The following is a 19,095-nucleotide window of genomic DNA, read 5'->3' as shown; positions in this document are numbered from 1 at the left end:
TGGTCCCACTGCAGGCCTGGAAACCTGTGGTTGCTGGGAGCGAGCCAGGAACCCTGGCTGAGAAACCAGAGAAGGCAGAATTAAAGGCATCTGGTGTTCCACCACCGAGAGCACAAAGAGGAAGTGAGGGTATGAGGAGGAAGAGGAAAGGGGACATTGTGAGTGGACAATCGATGCCTTTCAAAAGGAGAGAGAGAGAAGCAGGGGGGACGTGACCTTCCAGGTGTGGCTAAAAAAGGGAAAGTAGCAGGCTCCACTGTGAGCGGTTAATCGCCAAATGCATATCAGACGCTTGGGATCATGGGATAGAAGGAATTGGGGCCACAGAAGGAGAACAGAGAGGGAGTCATGATGTACATAGCATAGCATTGCCCCTGAAGAGTAGGCATTGTAGAACCAGGGCAGATAGGGCACAAATTCAGTTTGAATTAAGTCAGTGACGCAGAGAAAGGAGAAAGGCCAACCAAGAGGAGAAACAGACTCATGACCCTCTTGAGCCTGTTCTACTCTTGAACTTCCCAAAATGAATATTTTTTTTTACATAATTTGGAGGTCAGTCAGTTCATTTAAAACAGAGAACTAATCACATAAATTTCACGACGAGGTAGGAATTTACATCTCCGGGCCGCCTCTAGGAGCTTTAACCACCAGACTCATGGATCCAGTGATTAATATTCAGTAGGGAAGGAATTTATAGTCGTGTGCCTGTCACTCAAACGTGAAACGTTTCCTGCTCCGTGCACCCAATAATACCTGAATATATTTCCTGTTTAAAATACATTTATGAATAATTTTATAAGTTTTCTAGCAAGAATGATAATAGAACAATCTATTTCCACTGTTACATGTAACAAACAAAAGAGAACTAAATGGTTCAGTTAATCAAGGAATTTAATATGCTTAATAATAAATATCAAAGTCATTACTTTGGCTATTTTAAAGGGCGGCTGAGGTCAAAAGATGATTATAACAGCTAGCATTTGTACCCACATTTATCTTCTCTCCTTGAGTTTACAGAGCCAACTTCCTAGATTCACAAATTTGCTTCACTACATTAGAGCGCTGGAAATCAAATTTGTTTTTCTTGATTTATATGCAGGCAGTCATAATAAGATTCTGTAATGATTAACAGAATCAACAACCAAGCCAGTGGAAAAACACAGCCTATCTGAGGTAACCGTGCAACAGACAGACAGACGGATATGAAAATAAATTATCCAAAATGCCTTAGGAAAATGTGGTCCAGAGTCTGAAATGACCACCGTGTGGTTTTTAATGAGGCTAGAGACACAGTACACGGTGATCCTTTATCTTTGGTGTGTGTGTGTGTGTGTGTGTGTGTGTGTGTGTGTGTGTGTGTGTGTGTATGTGTGTGTGCATATGTGTGTGCATGCATACGTGTGTGCGTGTGTGTGTGTGTGTGTGTGTGTACAGGCATGTATGCATGGGCACACGTGTCAGATACACAATCAACTTCATGACACCATGATCATACACTGACCGGTGATAACATCAAGTTCACAAGAAGGAAACACCCAGAGACAGATGGAGTCATCCAGGACTATCTCGATCCCAGTATCTCCTCTTAACAAATACTGCCATTAAAGTCACATGGTCTGGGCTTAGCCTTTTCGCAGCTACCTTATTGTCTCAACTTATGGGCGTTCTCAGTTTGCGATTCGTTTCTCTGTGGTTTTGTTTTGCTTTTGTGTTTTTGAGACCCTGCCTCGGAAACCCAGACGAGCCTCCAACGCATCCATCACCACCTGGCTGGTTTTGCTGTTCTGTTCTTCCGAATGGATCTTCCCAAACTAAGAAGCCTATGATTCCAAGGTATCTCCTTTACAGGTAACACCCAAGGAGCAGTAACCATGGCAACCTCCTCCATCCCAATCCTGCTTTTCCTGAAGGAAAGATACCCAAGACAGAGGACAAAGCTGCAGTGAGCACCCAGTCTCCTCTTAAGTGGAAAGGTGACCAGGGTTACAGGTGACCAGGGTTACAGGTGACCCGCAGATTAAGTGTGCAAAGCTAAAATGAAAAAAGAGAAGGGAGGCAAGGGATGGGATGGCACGCATAAGTTACAGGGACAGGTAGGCTTCCCTAACAAATAAGATATTGTGACAATCTAAACATGTGAAAGTGCTGGTGGCTTGACTTGATAGCATCCGCAAATACAAGAGATACATTTTACATGGAGGGGCTTTAAGTAAAACCAAGCTTATTCTCAATTTTAAAATAAAAAAGTCAAACGTTAAGTCAAATCTGGAACTTTTTTTTTTTTTAAAGAAAAACTCTGATTGTTTCATGACCTGCCATTCAGAGGAAAACACGTAATAAAACGCCTACGGCAGGGAATCCCCACTTTCAGGCATTCAAACATACGCATGCAGAATCCAGGCCTCCACCTCATCGCTGGCTGGTTGGTGGGTCTTAGGTTTTCAACTGTAATTTGGGGAGTGTTTTTCACACTTCGTTTAACAACAGGTCTTCTGGTAAAAAGGTTAAACACAACAGCCTCTACCAAAGTGTCATAAACCGAAGTTTGATAAACAGCAGAATTATGTGGATGTGGAAGCAAATACCTGTAATCCTGGCTCTTGGGAGGCAGAGGCAAGGGAGAGGCAGGAGTTCAAGGGTAGCCTCAGTTATATGGAGGTCTGTCTCGGGAAAAATAATAAAAGACAAAAATACAACAACAACAACAACAACAAATAATAATAATAATATACTTACATTGCTTTTGTAAAATCAAACTTAAAATATGAGAATAAAAATTGGTTCTTGGACTGGAGAGACACATGCTCAGTGAGTAGACTGCCTTGCTGACAAATCTGACTACCTGAGTTTGTTCCCCAGGAACCTCAGGGTGGAAATAGAACGCACTCCTAAAGGCTATCCTCTGACCTCCACATGTGTGCACTGTGGCAAGCATGTACGCATGCCAAAATAAATAAATGTATTTTAATAAAAAATACATTTTTTCAATAAATAACTACTAAACAGGATATATGCATACCTGTATGTGGATATTTATCTCCATATACATGCATATACATACATACACATACATACATATACATATATATGTATACCTATCCATACATATGTTCTGTAGTTCTAACAAGCAGTTAGTAGTACTTATAACACCTGCAGCAAACTGACTACTCCCAGGCAGCCCAGCCTGCTGGGAAAGGTCCAGTGGTAGCCACCATGGACTCAGAAACAAGAGGTTCTACGTTCAAATGCCAGATCAGCCCCTCTTAAGTTATGTGATCTTGGCACGTTACCCGTTCAGTGCCTCAGCTTTTGTGACTGCGAAAAGAGATCACAGTGGTAGCCGTCCACCGAGACCCTTGTGAGGAATCACTGAGAAGCGTACCCAGAAACCCAGCGCATGGTTCATAACATAAGGACTGGATCACAGTGGTATTCTTACAATCGTCATCATTATTACTAGTATAATTATGACCCATCTTACGGGGACTGATTGAAACAAAACCCAACTCAGGTCTGTGCGTTCCAGCCCAAGTATTAATCAGCTGGTCATATTATTCCATATCTCTGTGTAGACCATGATTACAATCTAAGGCCAATTATGATTAGTCAAAGGCCAGTGAAGGGGAGAAATAGGGCTGGGTGTGGGTCTCCTGCCCCAAGATAAAATTCCTTCTTAGTGATCTCTGTGGCTCTCAGTACACTGCCACCACGCATACAAAGAAGGACCCGAGAAAAATACCCCTCCCAAGTTCCCCCAGAGACCGCAGGTGGAGGAAAAGAGTCAAAACCTCCAGTTTCTCTTGTTTGCTGGTCTTGAGTCTCTGGTCAGTAAAAGCACAGGAAAGATGCTCTTCACTGAGCCAAAGCCATGGATCCCCAGCAGTCAGACATCACCTAGCAACATTATGGACACTCAAATCCGTGATTTGACTCCACACAGCGTTTGCACGTGACCTGTCGAATCTTACACTGTAAATCTGGAGCCCACTGACAGCCAAGGCACCTGAAAGGCTATGTAAGCAGCTGTGGTGCTGTGACAGAAGAGGGCACCTGCTTGTGTCACAGCCCTTCTCAGATCTTTGGTTGAATGCAAGAATGGAGACACAGCAGATACAGAGGGGTAACTACCCTTCCTCCCCTGGCAATAATGACTAACATCCTCCCCACCCCACCCCTACCCCAACCCCTTCTTCAGCCACCTGCAGAAGGTATACATGACTGTATTACAAATCCCAGGTTTTTTTTTTGGAGCTGAGGACCGATCCCAGGGCCTTGCGCTTACTAGGCAAGAGCTCTACCACTGAGCTAAATCCCCAACCCCCCCCCCTTTTTTTTTAATATTATACTGGCGAAGGCACAGAGCTCCAGTTCTGAACTGTTCTTTTCTTTTTTGTTTTGTTTTTTTTCTTTTTTTCGGAGCTGGGGACCGAACCCAGGGCCTTTGCGCTCGCTAGGCAAGCGCTCTACCACTGAGCTAAATCCCCAACCCCACAAATCCCAGGTTTTAGAATCTCCCGGTAACCTTCCTCTCCCTGGTTCTTCAAACTCCAGTGCAAAGGTTGGCCCTGATGGCCTTCTTTCTAGCTAGCATCTGTCAACGCTCTCCTTCAGAAGAGAACCCTTTGGAAGAGCTTTGGCAAATCTAAAGCATAAATCAACACACCCTAGCCTCTACACCGGGCGTTATCAATGGACAGTTAAAAGGGAGGACTCTCAGACATGCAATCTAATCTAAATTCCAAAGTTTACTGACAAGGGAGCTAGGATATTGGTGATCATGCAGAACAAGAATAATACCTGACTCAAAGCAACCTAAGACGTTTATAGAACTTGGGCAGAGCTCCGTAATTATGTATCTTCCTGCTTTCAGACCTTAAGTCCTACTGAGTGAATTTATTCATTTAAATCCGGGTTCTTGATGGCATCTCGTATCATCCAACTTGTGCAGCCCTAAGGCTCACACTTGGAGGCTCTCATCTTCGGTGCCTCTTCCCCAGACTCCGATTTTTCACCGTTGTTATTAATGACACTGAGACGTAGCTCTCGAATTGTTCCAAGCGATGAGTAATTCTCTATGTTTGGGATCTGGACTTTATTTTCTCTGCCTACGACGGGATTAGCAGCAGCAAGGGCTCGGAGGGAGATTGAAAATCAAGGTCTGGACTCCTGTTGGCATCAAATGAGAGAGCCTGGCGGGGAGCGACACGATGAAGCAAATCATTAAAATTACATTTATTTTCCTAAGATGCGACGTCCTCCTACCTGCTGTAGAGAGATACTCCAGCATTATATGTGTAACAGACTGAGTAATATGTAAATTTATGCCAGGATTGGTGATGTAGGAAACAGGAGAATTGGGAGTTGAAGACCAGCTTTGGCTACAGAGGGAAATTAACTCAAAAAAAAAAATCTTTTAATTCTGTAGCCTCGATTCTTGTGTTAGGAATAGATTCCATCCATCATTAAAGCAGCCGAGGGGAGGGGGCAGGGGCACAAAGCTACGGTCTATAACATGTCATGAAATGCAGGGGAGGGCATGCACAGTGGTCAGACCTCCCACGGCTGTAAGCAGAATATTCCCATGTAGAAAGCCAGCATGCATTCTGATGATCGGTGCCCTTGCTCTAGTGACCACTGAATAGGCTTTATTTTACTTAAAAAACCCAATGTTGACGGACGTTAGGCTCCATCAAACGTTCCTTTCTCTGAACATTCCTGTTTATTCCAGGGACAGATGCGATTTGCGGTAACTGAAGGAAGGTGACACTGAACAGCTGGAATTACCCATGCTCCCCCGCTCCCAACCCAACATGTGAGGGTCTTAATGTACGCCCAGCTCTCAACAGAGCAGACGTGTTCCACAGGACAAGGAGAGATGTTGCAGTCTTGAAAATAAACAGACACTCTCACTAACACAACGTCACGTCACGTCACGTCACGTTCTACATCCAGAATACGCAAGAAAACTTCGATGGTAATTCTGCTCCTCGAGGGAAGCCGAAATCGGAGACATCGACACCCAAAGTGAGTGAGGAAGCATGGCATTCTCCTGCCGTGTGACGGTTTCCACAATTCCAAGAGAGACCATGTATTAAAGACGTTAAAAAAAAAAATCATAACCTGGCTAGTTTGTTCCTCGGGGTCGGCATTTATCCACATATCCACTTTTAAGTATGCTGGCGACTAAATCGTCCTATGCAAAATACAATAATGAAACGAAACACAAAAACGAACACAGATGTCTGCTGCGGTTTGAATCTGCAGTGTCCCCACGGGCTCATCTTTGAAGCCTCCAGTGCTATTCTGTGTGGAACTTCAGGAATAAGAACGATAGAAGCAGGCTACTAGGAGCAAACCCTTGAAGGGTTATCCCTGCCCCCGGTCATGGCCTCTGCCTTCCTGGTCTGTATCATGTGATCAGTTGCCAGCATCTGCTCCTGTGGTGGAAGACAGAGTCACCCCGCCTGAAGCCATGCTGCCATTTCCTCCTTACCAGAAGAACTGAAACAACATCTCTGAAACTGTGAGCCAAGAGAAACCTTTCACCCACTGGCGTATCTGTCAGATATTTTGGCCATGCAGAAAGCCAGAACACCTCACAGAACACTGGACTTCTACATCCGAACTGTTAGCTCTGAACCTCAGAAAACCGTGAGAATTATTTTGGCTCAACAGAAGAAGAGTCAATGATTCCCCCCAAATTCAAAGTGTTATGGGCACTTATGCATGTCACGCTATGAATTTTTATCCACTCCACGATGTAATGTGTGTCGAAAGAGAACCCTGACGGGCACCCAATTTTCAGTACGGGTCCTGCCAAAAAGGCAATGGTAACTCATCGTGAAATGGTTGTTTAAAAAGCTCTAATCTTCAGAAATGTAGATTTTTGTATTAAGAATGTTCTGGGAGGGGCTGGGGATTTAGCTCAGTGGTAGAGTGCTTACCTAGGAAGCGCAAGGCCCTGGGTTCGGTTCCCAGCTCCGAAAAAAAAAGAACCAAAAAAAAAAAAAAAAAAAAAGAATGTTCTGGGCACCATGAGACTATTCACATAAACAATTCCTTAAACCATTTATCTATCTCCTGTTATGGCCAAAGTAAATATAGGTCTCCAGGAAAAAATTAATTCAAAGCATTTCTTTTAACTTCAAAGTATGGAGACAGAAGTTGCTGGGTTCCAATCTATAAACCTCTCTTAGCTTTCTACCTGACGAATTGATCTTCCTGAGGGTCTGAGCTTGCCTACACGCAGCAAATGACAAAGTTAGTAAAGTGTTCTGGGTCCTTCGTCCCATGGGAAGCCCTTGGTTTGTGTCTGTCTGTCTGTGATGGGGTCTAAGTTAGTCTCCAAGATTCTCCTGCCTCTGCCTCTCAAGTGCTAGGACTAAAGGCATGTACCACACACCCAGCCCCAAGGAAGGCCCACGGAAAGTTCTCCCGAACGCTATTTCTCAGGATCACAATGTACTTTATTTCATTTTTGCTTTGCTTTGTTTGAGATGGTACCTCCCATAACTCAGGCTGGCCTCAAACTCAGTGGGGAGCTGAGCTTTCGTTCCTGACCCTCTCCCACTCCCAAGTGTAGGAGTTACAGGTACACACCACCATGTCCAGCCTTGATAGTTTCCATGCTCATAAAGCAACAAAGCCTTCGTGCTTAGACAGTGATTAAAGGACTCCTAAGGTACGGTCTGACTAAAATACAAGTTTGAAACACTAAACGAATAATCCAAGATGGCGGAATGGTCAAGGAAGAAGGGATGGAGAACAGAGTATTAATTCTGATCATTAGCGTTCTCTCATCAAGTGCAGGCATCGTGGTAATGGCCAGCCCTGCAAGGCATAGCCGTTGCAGTAATAGTGGCATCACAGGTATGGAGGTTACCAACCACATCCTCATTGATTTAAGGCCCCTTAGACAGAAGGAATCCAAGCCTGGTACTGTAAATCTGCCTGAAGAACTCAGGACTGAGGAGTCTACTACTATTGCTTTGCTAGAGTAACAAAACTCTAAAACCCTCCCTCTCTACTCACACATTAGAGTACAACTCGGAAGGAGGAGACGGAAAAGTCAGGAGTTCAAGGCCATCCTCAGTTAAATGGTAAGTTCAAAACCAGCCTGAACTATCCTTGCCTTTAAAAAAGAGAAGGGGCAGGCTGGAGAGATGTCTCAGAGGCTAAGAGCACTGTCTGCTCTTTCAGGGGTCCTGAGTTCAAGTCCCAGCAACCACACAGAACCATCTATAATCAGATCTAGTGCCCTCTTCTGGCCTGCAGGCATAGCATACATGCAGGCAGAAAGCTGTATGATGTATATATAATAAATAAATTTAAAGAGAGAGAGGGAGAGAGGGAGAGAGGGAGGGAGGACAAGAGAGGGAGGGAGGGAAGGAGAGAGGGAGAGAGAGGGCGCTGAGCATAAGTGGATATCCTGTAGCAGCATACTCATTCAGTGATCACAATGTGGATCCTGAGTAGGACAGGAACTCACTCAGACAGTGGTGAATGCAGACTCTTGGGAGGCAACTTCAGGAAGACAGCTCATTTTAAATGGGGTGGGGGGTGGGGGGTGGGGGGTGGGGGGTGGGGGAGATGCCTCATTTGCATAAGAGGCATGACTTTATAAAGGAAGAGGAAGTTTAACTTGGCTATATGACTTTCTCTGGTGAGGCACAGAGAACACACTACTAGGACACACAGGCCTAGGGCTGGGGAGAGCGATCCTACTCCTTGCTGATCTCAGGAACAGACTTGCTGGGTTTGGACACCCCTTGACCCCACTCTTGCTCCCACAACCCCCACATCCACCCATCCCTGGCCCCATAGAGGATAAAAATATAAATCTTTGAAAAGACAGGGGCTGAAATACTCCAGGACCACTTGACCTGCCAATGGATCGGTTCTTGTAAACACTGATTTTCAGCTGTTCAGCAGTACGGTTCTAACCCTCTCAAAGGTATTTCTTGAATTTGCAAGCATTTATTGCTCGCAGAATATTTAATAGACCAAAAAAGACAGACTGTAATCCAAAGAAATAAATATCTCCGAAGGATTACTCAAAACCAAACAGAGTACAGCCTGAAACTATCTGTGAATATTTCATGAGCATGACAAGATGGGGAAATGCCCTGAGGGAGAGTACTCTCAGACAATGTGTTGTTTTTTTAATTATGCATATTGGGGTTCTGCTTTTTTGATATGGAAACTGAGTTTTGGTTCAAACCACATTATTGTATTTACAAGGCCTCTCAGGTCTACAATGACACACAGCAGTTGGGACAATTCCCCATATCAGCCTGCAATTACGTGCTTCAAAGCAGGGTCACGTCGACTCTGTCATTTATCTTTCCCAGAAGCCCTCCATGGTGCCGCTGGCAGAGATGATGATGATTTTTAGAGGAAGTGAGGGCCTGAGAGGCGTGAACACCACAGCAAGGCTGCCTGCCATGCCTGAGAGGGGCCATCTGACTAGAGAAACAGCTTTGACTCCAGCAACACTTTCCCTTTCAGAAGGTTCTGGTGGGACACGTGACCTGCAATGAATTGTAAGTTTGATACAATAGCAAACTGATGTAACACTGTGTCTCGGCTCTGTGTCTCGGCTCTGTGTGAGGCTCCCCCTCCATAACCTTCAGGCCAATTAACTCCCAACCCTACTTCCATTTTGATTTCCTAAAAAGCTCTTGTTTTCACACATCCTTTTCCCTCGCCCCTGAAGCCTTTATAAACACAGAAGGAAATGCAGTCTTGTGCCTGTACATGTTTCTTAGGGAAGTGGCAAGACCGTGACACAGAAGTCCAGGGTGACTCTGTCTGTCAGTTCCCTCATCCATCAAACCGACCTCCTCCCAACTTCATACGCCCATCCTAAGAAGATGTGTGCCCTAACTGAGCCACAGGGATACCCAGTGAAGCCAGGTCCAATCCTACCAATGTCAGGAAAGGAAGTAACCTCATATCAGCCATCCACTGTTGGCTTTTTCCTCTTGTTAATTCATTACACTGTCCACCTAGCTTTCCACTCAGGGAGAGCGCAGAACTGTCAAGCCGGCCAAATAAATTTAATAGAATAATAGAAATAAGATAATGTACATTTAAAAATAAAATTTAAGCTGGGCACGGTGGCATAGGCCAGTCACGTTAGCACTCAAAGAGGTACAAGAGGAGGATTGGGAATTTAAGGGCAGTTTACAGTACATAATAAGTTTGAGGCCAGATTGGGCTGCATGAGACCTCGGTCTCAAAGAAACAAAATTGAAATAAAATTACTAAGATGCTAGGATAATAGCTAATCAAGTAGTTATACTGATCTTGTTTCTTTATGCTTAAGAGAGAGAGAGAGAGAGAGAGAGAGAGAGAGAGAGAGAGAGATGGGTGGATGAATGGATGGATGAATGGACAGACGGACCAAACAGACAGACAGAGAGACTAACTGTATCCTCCCCAACTTCATATCCTGAAATCCTGGCTGTCAACCTGATGCTATTCCCGGGACTCTGGAAAGTAATTAGGGTTGGATGAGATCAGGAAGGTGAGGCTCACCATGGGATTAATGTTCATCAGAAGTGGCCATTGTAAGCCGAGGTTAGAGCTCATAGCAGAAACGTTGCACCCTCTGCTCACAACCCCAGCCTTTTTGGAACACAAGCTCCAGTGTTGGGCTAAAGGACAGACTTCCTCACAAAGACAGAACTGAACCAGGTGACATCATCTAGTCTACATCAGGCCAACCACTGCCCTGTTTACATTTAAGCACTCTTAAGCAAACAAAGTCTACATCTGGGGGATCACTAAGTGCTTAATTAACTTATAAGAGCCAACTCCCCAAACCTACCGTGACTACCTGTCTATCGGCCTCCACATTAGCATAGGCTTCTCAGTTTCTCCTCAAAGGCCTAAGGACTTGGCTCCACTGCCCTCTCCTCCCTGTGGCAGTGTTTGCTTTGACTTGAATTCTCAAATATGGAAGTATTTCAAGCACTCCGTTGACCCAGGTTAGAAAAATCCTGAAGAACTCCAAAAGGATTAAACTGGGAAAGTGCAAGAAACCCAAAAAACCACAAAACAAACTTCCCCTGGGTTTTAGTCACTCGCTGGTTTCAAAGAGGGTTGCTGGCGGATGGTCCTGATCAGAATCGTTTATTGCAGAAGGTAAATGAATAGATTCATTTTAATTCACTCCTACTACAGCATTAAGAACAGTGAGCCCCAGTACTCACTGAGTGAAGTCGCCAGAGGAATAAAAATCAATTAAAGATGTACCATGTGCCTACACTCAGACAGACTCAGGAATTCAGTGCTTTAAGCTAATTTCCCTCTTGGTATTTCCAGACCCTAGCTCAGTCACACAAGTAACACTTATTAGCAGTATTAATGCAGCATATGCTATCACTGTCAACGTAATAATCTTGGGCTTTCGTTTTTACTAAAATGTCAGTCTGACTTCTGCAATCGCACCCAAGAGGGTCTACGGAAAATTATAATTAACGGATCCATTCTATAGGCAGTGTAATTAGCTGTGAGCCCATTCAATGAATGGGTATAATTAAGGTATTTTATATATCAGAATAGTTTCTTTTGAAACCAGGAGATTTACATTATCAGGCCAATATAAACAGCCACTCACCCCAGGTTCTACCACTATAGGCTGTACGATCTCATTTCACCCTCACAGAAAGAAATATGAAGACCCAGCAACTTGCCAAGGTTGGAAAGTCAGTGTGTAGCAAGGTCATTACTTTAATTCAGAAATTTCTACATCAGAAAAGCCTCCTAATGAGCCTTCCCCACTGCTTCATGCTGGACAGAAATCTGAAAAACATTTGCCAGAAGGACAATAAAAGAGCAGATTAATGCTAGGAAGGTATTTTTCTATAAAAGAGCACTAACAATAACTCAAGGAAGACGGAGGGGAAAAAAATCAATTTAAACTTCGTTTTTAATATGACAAATCAATGAAAAAAATGTTTTGCTTCTGATTTTTATATTAAAAACCAAACAGCATATTAAAAATTGCATGGCAGTAGATTGAAACAGCAGACGACTTCACTACAAGATGCCACAAAGCTTCGAAAGAAATAATCTCATTCCCGACGGAATGAGAAATATTCCCATTTCCAACTGTGGCTGGAGTGGCCCTTCTACTGCTGTGTAGGAATACTGACTGACACCTACCCACAAAGGGGGTCTGGAGAACCATCTATGGTCCCGAAAGAACCACTTGCTGGGCACCTAAGGACAGAAGCTACCACAACTCTCTCTTTTTTTTTCCCTCATTTTTATCAGTTCTTTGAGAATTCCGTACCATGCGTTTTGATCATCCTCACCCACACTCTTTCCAGATCCACATCACTTTCTTACCCACCCAACATTACACCTTCCATTTTTTGTTAACACAAGAGTACAGTTTGCGCTGCCCACATACTCTTAGAAGTGTGACCTTTACAAGGGGGTAGATGAACCATCAGAAGCCACACCCTCCCTTTAAAAAAAAAAAAAGGAGTATTCATCTAGCAGCTGCTGATACCTGCTGTCTGCACACACCTCTGCCCTTCGTGCTGGAATTGTATCTGGCCTTCCAGCGCGCCGGGCTTGTGCAGGCTGTCTCAACTGCTGTAAATTCCATATGCACGACTCCCTGATGTGTCCAGAAAACACTGTTATATTGTAGCCACCCGCCACCTCCAGCTCATACAATCTTTCTGTCCCTTCTTCCAGAATGACCCCCGATCCCTGGGGGGAGGGGTGTGTGTGATAAAGATGTCCCATAAGGCCATGCACCCTGCACTGTCCTATTCTCTGCACCCCGAGCTTGTGGATCTCTAAGTTAATTACCATCTTCCGCAAACGGAAGAGCTTCTCTGGTGAGAGTTGGAAGATGCACTGGATCTGGAGGTGTACGGAGAAGCCATCAGTTTCAATATTGTGGCCATTTAACAAAGTCACAGTAACTGGATCTAACCTGAGACCTGTCAGGGGACAGGTGCATGCCCCCGATAATGGCAGCAGGTGAGGGTGCGAAGTCACCCTTACTGCAGAGATTCAGCAGCTGGGAAACCACCAGAGCACATCCACTGCAAGTGGAGAAGAGCGCTAGAACCTTTCTGGGGAGCCGAGAGCCAGCCCGGCTCCTGAAACCAGAGTGACCACAGTCTAACAAGCCACATCCTTCAATGTCCAGGCTGGGTGTGTTTGAGCTTTCTGTGCCCAAAGGAACTGAAACACGAAGTCAACAATCAGGGAAAAAAAGAGGAAGGAATGAGGCAGGGATGTGAAAGGGCCCTCTGCCCCACACTACACAGCAACTCAAGGGCACTCGTGATGGTTCAAAACGGCTAAGGCAGCAGCACTGGAATTCAGTTTCTAAAGGCAGAATGGCTGGTTAAGAATTCCACAGTACGAAGGCTCATCTCCCCAATGTAGGGGAATGACAGGGCATTGAGGTTGGAGTGGATGGGTAGGAGTGGGAGCATCCTCACAGAAGTAGGAGGAGGGGGAAGAGGGTATGGGAGAGGGCGGAAGGGGGCAACTATAAATACATAAAATATCCAAGAAAAATAAAATAAAAAAAAAAGAATTCCATGGCAGTAAGCAGTCAAACCTTAATTCCTCATAATTAACTCACTATCCTAGAGAACAGGGGATATGGTCCCCTTCAGCATCAAAGGACAATTCTGGCTGTGCTTACTAGAGACTTACAAAGACCTAGAATATACATCCTAGGGGATTTGAGAGCACTTTCCCTACCCATGCAGTCCAGGGATCCTAGGTTATAAACTTCTTCATTCATCCAGAGACTGCCCCACATGGGGATCCATCCCATATACAGCCACCAAACCCAGACAATATTGTAGATGCCAAGAAGTGCATGCTGACAGGAACCTGATATAGCTGTCTCCTGAGAGGCTCTGCCAGAGCATGACAAATAGAGGCAGATGCTCACAGCCAATCATTGAACTGAGAACAGGGTCCCCAGTGAACGAGTCGGAAAAAGGACTGAAGGAGCTGAAGGGGTTTGCAACCCCATAAATAAAACACAATATCAACCAAACAGACTCCCCAGAGCTCCCATGGACGAAACTACGGACCCAAGAGAACACAGGAATGGACCTACAGCTCCATCCGCATATGTAGCAGAGGATGACCTTGTTGGGCATCAATGGGAAGAGAGGCCCTTGGTCCTGCCAAAGCTGGATGTCCCAGTATAGAGGAATGTCAGGGCAGGGCGGTGGGAGGGAGTGGATGGGTGGGTGAGGGAGCACCCTCACAGAAGCGGGGTGGGGGGGTTGGGGGGTGGGAGAGATAATGGGTTTCTGGAAGGAAAACCAGGAAACGGGATAACATTTAAAATGTAAATAAAAAATGCAATTAAAAAAAATAAACTTCCTCATAATACTACCCAGGCTTCATCAATGAAGAAAACAGAATTGAGGCAGAGAGCAATCTCTTGATCACTTTCTTTAAAGTGCCTTTACTATCCTAAAATTTCTGAGTCTCCTCAGGGACAGTTGGCAACTGTATGTGTACATGTAACCCCAGAACTGGAGAGGCTAAGGCAAGAAGTGTTATAGCTTAAGGCCAGCCTGGGCTACATAGCGATATTCTGTCTCCAACGAGGGGGGAAAAGACAGCTCTGATGAGACCAAAATGGAGGAAACTGATAGACGTAGAAAACCTAAGCTCTTTACTGCGGCCTACCGCGGCGGGTCAATGCCACAAACTCAGTCTCATTTAAAGTTTAGAATGCAAAGCCCACAGGACTCCAATAGACAAATGTATTTAGACTGCAAAAGAGAACTCCAAAGCAATCTAGAATAGCCATTACCCAAATAATATCTCATTACAGGGGATGCAGTGGCCAATGACTTATTTCACAGCAGAAATCACGGGTGAGGGTGTTTAACGGTTGTGCGTAGAAACCTAACTAATGTACAGTCAGCTTTCTCTGCCCTCCGGATCTACAGCTAGAGTTTCAACCAACCTCAGACTGAAAACTTACAAATCTTGCCCCTACTGAGTGCTGAGCGTGTATTTCTCCTCTGAAGACTTAACCCTAAGGAGTATGGCGTTATCACTGAAACAGCAAGGAGAGGTACTAACAGTCTTTCCAGTGTACTTGGTCCCACAATACAGAACTGACTTATAGTATACTGTAGGTTATATGAAAACACCTACATAAAGGACCTGAATACCTGAGGACTTTGATATCTAGATAAAGCTAGTACTCCACAGATAACAAGGGATAATACACAGATTAAAAATCAACAGATATAAACATTATTCAAAAGAATATAAAAACTGACATACTTTTTTAAAAAACTCAGGAAGCATGCATGGTGGTTAGCTTTAACTGTCAACTGGACACGAACTAAAATCACTGGCAAGAGTCTTGATGCAGAGCAGTCTACACTGAGCTGGCCTCATGTCCGTGGGAGACTGTCTTAACTAATGCCGGAAGACCCAGTCCACTGTGGGCAGTACCATTCCCTAGGCAGTACCTTTGGTGGCATCATTCCCTAGGTGAGAAGTCCTGAGCTGTTTAAGAGCACAGAAATCAAGCTGAACACATACAAATGCATGTGTTCATTTCTCTCCACCCTTGACTCTGGACATAATATAACTAGATGTTTGGAGTTCCTGCCTTAATTCTCCCACCCCCACGATGGCCTATACTCTGGTATTATATCAGAAATAAAGTCCTTTTTTCTGCCACTAAGTTGCTTTTGGTCATGGTATTTTTATCAGAGCATCAGAAACAAATCCTGTACCCCCACCCACCACACACACACACAAACACACACACACACACACACACACACACACAAACACACACATGTCCACACACAAAACCAACCCAGGTATGTTTCAGCTCTAACAGACAGGGCGAATAGCTCATTTCCCTCTCCTAAAACAAACAAGACCACTCTGCCCTTCACAGAAACTTCCCTTCAGAATCCAGGCAGGCCAGAGGAGAGACCACCTGCAAGGAAGATTTGTGCCAGGGATGATTGAAGAAAGGAGGAGGGTGCCGGAGAAAAGCCACTTAGGAGAACACAGTCATCAAGCCCTGAGAGACACCTGGACCTGGTAGCTAAGGAATGGCGCCAGCCTCCATGAGGCAAAGAAAAGGTCAAGAGTCAATCACGACCCATCAGATTCAACAGTTTACTAAATAGTGCTGGTTTTGACTAAAGGGCTTTTCACAGAGACTGAGAAAATGTCTGTTTTTCATAATATGAAATACGGAAGGGAGCTTTGCAGCCATACCGATCTGGGATTAAGGCATTCACACCAAGCCACCAGCATGTCTTTTTCAATATGTCAAAATCATGCAGTTTAAGGTCACCAGGTCCAGGAGAGCTGCTTCTCAATGGACCAGTTAGCTGCCGAATCCACATTACTACCTACCTGCAGGAGGGATATGGTTTCCCCACATCCTAGAAAGCACGTGGTCTTTTTCAGGTGACCAGTTGAAGCTCAGCATCTCTCTCATACCGTACACCTCTCACCATCTTATATACAACATCTTATATACGACAGCCCTAATATGACTGAAGGACAGGGACAATAACATGACATCCGGGTAATAATCTGGACATAAGATTTCAGGTACCACCAGTGTGACAGTTAAAGAGGGGACCTGGGACCCATCATAAACTGTGGGACTGGACGGAGGGACACCAAGCCAGGCAGGCCCTATCGGGATAGGAGGCAGGTAGTAGCATCATATTGGACAGCAGTTCTAAAGACACAAACCAGAGCCAGATTGAACCGGAGGACCTCGGAGGAGGAAAAAGCATTTCCAAGAAAGGCTTATGGACACATGGGAGGCAGGCAGTAATAGAGGCTGACACTCAAGGTTATTGCTATGCTCATGGTGACTGCTGAGTTCTCCAACGATTCTCACACAGAGCCGGAATTAGTTCCTCAGACTGGGGTGTGGCCTTGCTAAGAAGTGGGAACCAAGTGCTAGCTGGAGGGGGAGTGTGGATAGGAGCCTGACTCAGGCAGTTCCTAGGCCTCCTTAACTCAGGCAGTGAATGACTAATCAGCCTTAAGAAATCATGAGTCACGAGGCAGGGAAAGCGACATCAGTGCCAAGTAACGTCTCTGAGAACTGGGAACCCTCAGGCTTGGACAAATAATACTGTGGAATCTTCTATGTGGGGCTGATGGTGAACACCGCCTCCTCCCTTGGTGTGGGTCAGTTTTAGTTTTGGGTTCTTAGAGCTCATCAGTTACCAGATGAGGCTAAGAATATCCGTCTGAAACATGCCTTAGTCAAAAAACAAAACAAAACAAAACAAAACAAAAAAAATACGGAGCCATGTCGGTGCTGACCTTTCGGAAAAATTAATTATTATACTTGACATTCTTGTGCGGAAGGAACGAACCCTCGTGCGTTTCTCCAGGGATTGCTGTCGGACCCAGCAGCCTGGTCACTCAGGGACAGCATGTGAAATGACTCTCTGAGTTTGGATTCAGACAGCAAAGCAGTTAAAATGAGTGCACTTTCCCTGTCCCCTCCTCCCCAACATAAAGTTAGTTAACTTCCTATTATAAGCAAAGGCATTGTGTGAGCTGCTGTGCATAAGATTACAAAAATAGGGGTTGGGGATTTAGCTCAGTGGTAGAGCGCTTACCTAGCAAACGCTTGCCCTGGGTTCGGTCCCCAGCTCCGGAAAAAAAAAAAAAAAAAAAAAAAAGATTACAAAAATAACTAAGGGGGAAAAAGAAAAAGAGAGAACGAAAGAAAAGGAAAAAAAAATTAAGAAACCTGACTTTAGATAGAATGAAAAAGTAATGTTAGGTAGCATGTTAAGATTTAACCGAAAAAGTTCTTTTCCAGATATTCTTGCAGTTCAAATACACGGAACTAACGGGAGTAGAAGCCACACATAGATTAATCCCCCCCCCCAAAAAAAAAAACACCATGCAACATGAAAAGGGCCAGGTGTGAAAGATTATTACACTCTGCTTGGTTCCATTCATGTAAATTCCAACAGCTGACACACTCGGTTTACAGGAGAGGTCATTAAAATGTTCCCCTGGGCTGAGAAAGGGAATGGGGGCACCAGGGCGGAGGGGAGTGGCCTCCACCTGTGTGGGGGTGGCAGTCAGACCCAGGATTGAACTTGCCAAGTTGCACAGTTAACAGCGCATATCACTATACACGAAGTGAACTTTAAAAATCTAACCAAGAGTATCACTGGATCAGGCTCCTGGTCAGATAAAAAAAAGCATGGCAGAAGACAGCCTCACTTACTCGAACTCACCCATAAAGAAGACTCCCGTCTGGCCAGGAACCACAGGTAATGGATATAAAAGTAAGTTGAGATGCCATCCTAGGACGTACAGCCTAATACAGGACACTGAGCAAGAGGACTGTTTTCAACAGCAAATGAGATCAAAGTTTGTTCTCATGCCCTCCTGCCCCTTGACCTGAGAACAAAACAAGCCTTAACTTTCACCCTTCCATATCACTCTAGGTGCTCTGACTATTCACAGGGAAGAGATTCTAGAGCGAGATTTCTCCAGCTAGGGTTTCAAGACCGAGAAGCTGGAGCCTAGCATAAGCCACCTGTGGGGTTTCTGGCTTCACAGGACTTCTGATTCATGCCCCAGGGGCTTGGTTGTGACTCTCAGCAAAGCCAGTCCCTTCTCCTCCCAATAGAAGTGATTCATAGCCCTCAGGAGAGCAGCCAGGAAAGAGAATGTGGCTGAGAATCCGGAAGATTCCTTCTCCTCTAGGTCCCCATGCCTTTGAGGTCAAGAGAGGAACAGACCATGAGCAAGGAATGGCAGCACCCACTGTCTCCCCTCTTCCTTTGACAACACAGAAAAACTAACAGGATTGACAACCTCAAAGGTCTCAGCTCCCCTTTAAAACTTACAGAAGGGAGACGATTATGCTAAGTTGAACAGTAAAGCCATTGTGAAGGAACCTGTTGCCTCTAACCGAGTGTAGCTTCTGCAGCCAACAGACACATGGAGGAATAGTGGGGCTGAGGACTGTGAACAAGCTCTGCGAGATGCGTGAAAGACCACGAAAATCATCCTAACCCCGGGGCCAACTGGACCTGGAAGCCCGCAAAACAC

At 45.0% G+C, this 19,095-nt stretch overlaps 1 protein-coding gene and 1 long non-coding RNA gene across 9 annotated transcripts in view; one reads left to right on the top strand and one right to left on the bottom strand.

Annotated features, from left to right (window-relative positions):
• The window catches only part of Ano6 (anoctamin 6), a 180,031-nt gene that overhangs the window by 147,859 nt on the left and 13,077 nt on the right, over positions 1-19,095 (bottom strand). Inside the window, exon 1 of one of the 8 annotated variants that reach the window (XM_087557556.1) lies at positions 18,273-18,607. Within the exon in view, the coding sequence (XP_087413682.1) occupies positions 18,273-18,276 (4 nt within the window). The 5' untranslated portion in view covers positions 18,277-18,607. 8 annotated transcript variants of the gene reach the window in all.
• On the top strand, positions 1,100-7,297 carry LOC148004950 (uncharacterized). The gene is made up of 2 exons (XR_015625927.1): positions 1,100-1,848; positions 5,729-7,297. It is a non-coding gene; the product is annotated as an uncharacterized LOC148004950 (long non-coding RNA).

This window comes from Rattus norvegicus, chromosome 7 (genome assembly GCF_021556685.1).
Source record: "Rattus norvegicus strain SHRSP/BbbUtx chromosome 7, alternate assembly SHRSP_T2T, whole genome shotgun sequence".
Lineage (NCBI taxonomy): Eukaryota > Metazoa > Chordata > Mammalia > Rodentia > Muridae > Rattus > Rattus norvegicus.
The sequence above is the reverse complement of the archived record's forward strand: the minus strand, read 5'-3'. Positions and strand labels throughout refer to the sequence as shown.